Raw genomic sequence first — 5,379 nt, forward strand, 5'->3', positions numbered from 1 at the left:
GATTACTGTATTTATTTGGTATGCAGACACCACACAATAAATTTGACAAGAAAAGTAAAAGAAAAATATATTTTTACTTTCAACAGAACAGATCCTCCCCGCCCCCCATATTCATAAATATAAAAATGTAAGTAATTGAATGCACAACTATAGGAGATAGTAGTAGTATAGAATATTTACAAGTTAAATTAGTAATACAAAGTACACCTATAATTTAAATAGTTTTTAATTTTTTTTAAATAATTTAAAAGTTTAATTAAAATAATCTATGAAGAATAATGCAGTTTTTAAAAAGATTAATTACTGTAAATAACTTTTATGTATTGGCCTATTAGCAAATATTGACATTTATATAAAAGGACAATTAGCCTATGTGTTTTGTGCAGTTTAAGTGAAATGGTTCTGTGTAATGAAACGCCTGGCAGTTGCACCCTCCTGCATTTCTGGGTCTTGGAACTGTCTATATTGCTCTTCCTGTGGGACTTCCTCAATCTCTTCTTCAAGAGGTTTTCCTCAAACCTTTGCTGCTCTCTCTGGCTCCATTGCAATTCCTAATGAGGACAGTTGATTCAAAATTTGTACTTCGTTTGACATATTATCCTGTCTAAACAGATAAACAAATAATCAAAGAAAAATAAACCTGCTGTAACACAGGCCTACCCCTGTGAAGACATGACCACCTCCTTTTTAGAACACCAATACTTCTTTCAACTGTTACTCGTGTCTTGGTATGTGCAGAATTGTATTTTTCCTCTGCTTGCGTGGACGGATTTAAGTATGGTGTCATCAGCCGCTTTTTAAGTGGGTATGCAGAATCACCCAGCAGAATGCCACTATACTGGCCAGAATCAAATTTGTCATGGATGTTTGATCTCCTCAGGATAAAGCTGTCGTGCTTTGAACCAGGCCATCTAACGACACAGTTTAAAAAACATAAATTTGGGTCACAGATGACTTGGGTGTTTAGAGAATGAAAGCCCTTCCTATTAACAAAAGCATTCTCATCAACTGTGGGTGCATTTATTTTTATCTGTGTACCATCAATGCAGCCAATAACATCAGGGAAACCGGCAATGGCATGGAATTTTTGCCTGTTTGTATTTTGTCCGTTAATGCTTGGCATGCATATGTAGGTTCTCATATGGTGACACAGGGCAAGTGACACCCTGCGGATCACTCTACACACTGTAGATTTATGAATCTGGATGCTGTCGCCTACTAAATTCTGCATTGATCCTGTTGCGTAATAGCGTAAAGCGACGCACACTTGTAGGCTGGGGGAGAGAGCGCCGTTTCGGTCTGTGTCGTGTTGAATATCAGACGCTATCAAGTCTGTTATGCGCAGTATTCCCTCTCTTTTAAAGCGCAAACGAGCATATGTCCACATCATCATAAATATCCAAAGGATGATGTCTGTCTCGTAAAATTCGTCTACGAACATGCGGTTCTTCATTATCGATCACGAGTTCATCGATGTGATCTAATCTGGCTGCCATCTCTTTTTGACCGTTATTCATGGGTAGAGGCTTCCGTAAATATTTAGTTGGAACGTAGAGTTACGTTTAAACTAAGTTTACTGGTGCAACGCCAAAATATTTAGTAGTGCGTAATAGGGCTGGGCGATATGGCTGAAAACTGTATCACGATATCAGTGTTTCATATCGGTCGATATCGATAATTATTGATATTTTTTATGACCCATTTAAAATAAGGACCAGGAGAAAGATATATTACATTTAAACATTTTTATTTTAAACTTAACCTTCCTCTGATCATAATCCCCTCAGTTATTAAGACAGAAATGTAAACAACCATGGAAAACTCAAATAATTCAAATGTAAACATAAGTCTAAAGTCACAATGAACACTTAACAATTATCTCTTAACATTTAAGGTGCAAAATGAAAGAAAATGTAAGAAATGTTTAATAAAGTGTAATAAAATAGTGCAAAGTGTTAAATATAAACAGAGAAACCTGAGAATTTTGTCCCAAGTTTAGTGCTAGGAAGTTCACTAGCTGTTCACCTTCTGGTGAATAAAGTGTTTTTAAAATATGTGCAGTGTTTTGTAAACATAAATAAAATGTAGACTGAGATACATCTGTAATATAAAAAAACAAACCTGATACAGTACAGTAACATTGTTTGAAATATAAAACCTGCAGAAATATGAAAAAGTAACTCTTCAAGTTATTCTTACTCTAATCATACTTTAAGTTGAACTATTCAAGTATATTTTCAGTCCAGGTTTTGTGCTAGGAACACCAGCTGGTTGACCTTCTCTGGGTCTAAAGCTGCCCTGGTGCATGTAACAATATTACCCCCAGTACTAAAAATTATTTCTGAGGGGGTGCTGGTGGCTGGGATGCACAAGTACTTTTTCGCTAGCTGAGACAATCTGGGGAAGTTGTGTTCATGTAGCCTCCACCAGTCCAGAGGGTCAGGGCACATCAGGTACCTTTCCAGCTCACTCTCCACTTTTTGTTTTTCAGTGAGAGGCAAAGCATCATCTTCTTGGCACTGTTTTTTGAAAAAGCTCCCCAATGACTTGCGTTGCTTCTTCACGCCCAGTGGCATAGGCGGTCCACTGACAGCTCCTCCTTCTGCACCTTGGTCTGCTGCTCCCTCAGAAGGCCCTGCCTGTGATTGGCCCTGGTCTTCATCCATGATCTCAGACACAGCTCTCATTTGAATGGCCCCTACCTTCTCTGGTCTGATGTATTGGCCTTTAAACCTAGGGTCCACGAAAGTAGCCATGTCAAGGAGATCATCTGTGTCAGGGTCAGCATATTTCTCATCGAGATAGGTCATTATTTTTGTCTTCAGCTCTTTTGTGAGCTGAGTGTCCCCCTCAAAAGGTGGAGCACAGGCTTCACGTACGAGACCGTCACATATGACTCCCCAGAAAGGGAGTCTGTGAACTCCAGAAGAGGAGTTAAGGCCGCATGCATTGACTCAAGGACGTCAATATCCTGCCACGTTGGGATCAGGTGCCTGTTGTTTTTGTCAGAAGACAGAACTTCAGTGATGGCCTTTTGTTGCTCTAGGACCCTTGCCACCATCTTTTGTCTTGAGCCCCACCTGGTAGGTGACTCTGTGACCAGCTGGTGTGTGGGAAGATGGAGACGTTCCTGTGCTTTAGAGAGCGCACTCTTTTTCTTCCACGAGTAAGAAAAGGTAGATACCACTTTCTTGCACACACCTACAGCCCTCTCCACTCTTTTATCTTTTCCTGCAGCACCTGCAGAAAAACAATGCCAGCGTTAATAACTGATAATAGATCACACACAGAAACACGCACGCACACACACACAGAGTCATGTCAGTGTGTAAAGCTGCTTCCATAGATCATAATATATATAATATATAATCTCAATTACTGGCTAATAAAATCACCATAGGAACCAACATTGATGGCCAGCATTAAAATGACAAAGCTACTCACCAATAGCAGAGTGCAAACGATGGCCAAAACACTGCAGCCGTGTCCAGTTGTTCAGTGAAGTCGCCTTTACTACATTTGCCCCGCTGTCTGTGGTGATGCACACCATTTTGTCTTCAATCAGACTCCAGGACAACAGTGCCTCCTTCAAGCCTTCTGCTATCACTTCTCCTGTGTGATCTTCGGGGAAGTATGCAGTCTCAAGGCATCTGGTTTTCAAACCCCATTCATTGTCGATGAAGTGAATGGTCAAGCTAATGTATGGCTCAGAAGTACGGCTTGACCACAGGTCAGAGGTTGTTGCAAAGTACTTGGCTGACAATATTTCTTGCTGCACAGATTCTTTGCACATTACATACAGCTTAGGAATGGCAGTCTTAGAAAAGTACTTTCGGCCAGGAAGAACATAGGCGTGGGTCAAGCACGTGTATAAGATTTTTATAACCTGGCTTCTCGACAGTCCTAAGCGGAAGCATGTCTTTGGCTATATGATATGCCACTGCCTCCGTTATATCTTTGTACCGTTTAGATTCTTTGTCATAAGGCACTGATGCAGAGTACCTCTCCATGGTGGTCTGCTGCTTGTGCGGTGCTGCAGCTACAGATGTTGTTGGTTGAATATGGCTGTGCTCCAAAGGGTGAGCGCGGCTAAGGTGGTACATCAAGTTCGTGGTATTACCAGTCTTGGCGGGGACGACGGTCTTGCATAATTTGCAGACGACATTGGTCTGACTACGGTCAGACTTATAATATCCAAAAAACTGCCATACTGGCGAGCTGACTTTTCCTCTTTTATTTACAATTTCCTTGCTCGCTGCGGCACTCATTTTCTGCTTATGAAAAGGAATCCAGCAGACCAGCACGAGACAACGATATGGCGCAACCAAACTGATATTGTTACATGATTGGCTGTTAGCGTGTCACTCCCTACGTTGCTAGGTTACCAGAGAGCAGTGCCTTTGTTAATGCAACCTCTGTTTTCTTCCGACGAAGAATAAAAAATATCGAACGTTTTATCGAACACATTTTTTATTGATATCGATCACGTGTCTATCGCGATACATATCGTTATCGTTTTATCGCCCAGCCCTAGTGCGTAAGTTGTAACTTAGTGTCTTTTTACGTCGCAACTAGGCTACGTTGTAACTTGCGCACAGCTGGTGCAACCGGCCCCTGGACTCTAGGGGTCAAACAACTAAAAATCAAGTAAACAATCTTGGGGTGTTTCTGGAGACAGACCTTAGTTTTAGTCGTCATGTCAAAGCAGTAACTAAATCAGCATACTATCATCTCAAAAACATTGCAAGAATTAGATGTTTTGTGTCCAGTCAAGACTTGGAGACACTTGTTCAGGCCTTTATCACCAGCAGGTGGATTATTGTAATGGTCTCCTTCCGAAGAAGACCATTAGACAGCTGCAGCTCATCCAGAACGCTGCTGCCAGGATTCTGACTAGAACCAGAAAATCAGCATATCACACCAGTCCTCAGGTCCTTACACTGGCTTCCAGTTACATTTAGGATTGATTTTAAAGTACTTTTACTCGTTTATAAATCTCTAAATGGCCTAGGACCTAAATAGACCACTCAGATCATTAGGATCGAGTTAGAAACACCAAGGGTTGGACTTTGCACTGGGCTGGTTCCACGCTGCACGTCACGCTTTTTCAATGCATCATACACTCAACAATACATATACATATGTAGGGTAAGCGTGGCATGTGAGTGGCGGCTGGGGTGGGACTTTGGGCCTTGTGCCCCGCAGCACCTCTCCTTGATGGCTTGTTTTAGGCCTAATTTATGCCTTACGCACGGAGGGCCCAGAGGCAACCTTACAATATCTTACTATTTATAGCTTTATTATTATTATTACTATTATTATTTCGTCATTACTATTACTACCATTATTATTTTTATTATTATTATTATTATTACAATT

The 5,379-nt window shown here is 40.9% G+C and overlaps 1 protein-coding gene across 1 annotated transcript; it reads right to left on the reverse strand.

Moving 5' to 3' along the window:
* Positions 1–2,821: 2,821 nt before the first annotated feature.
* LOC131535437 (E3 SUMO-protein ligase ZBED1-like) lies at positions 2,822–4,487 on the reverse strand. Its single transcript, XM_058768219.1, has 2 exons — positions 3,445–4,487; positions 2,822–3,240 (listed from the first exon to the last, which is right to left on the reverse strand). The coding sequence occupies exons 1-2, from the start codon at positions 3,791–3,793 to the stop codon at positions 2,822–2,824; spliced, it is 768 nt and encodes a 255-aa protein (XP_058624202.1). The 5' UTR covers positions 3,794–4,487.
* Between the last annotated feature and the right edge of the window lie 892 nt (positions 4,488–5,379).

Source organism: Onychostoma macrolepis, unplaced genomic scaffold, assembly GCF_012432095.1.
Source record: "Onychostoma macrolepis isolate SWU-2019 unplaced genomic scaffold, ASM1243209v1 Scaffold262, whole genome shotgun sequence".
NCBI classification, from domain to species: domain Eukaryota; kingdom Metazoa; phylum Chordata; class Actinopteri; order Cypriniformes; family Cyprinidae; genus Onychostoma; species Onychostoma macrolepis.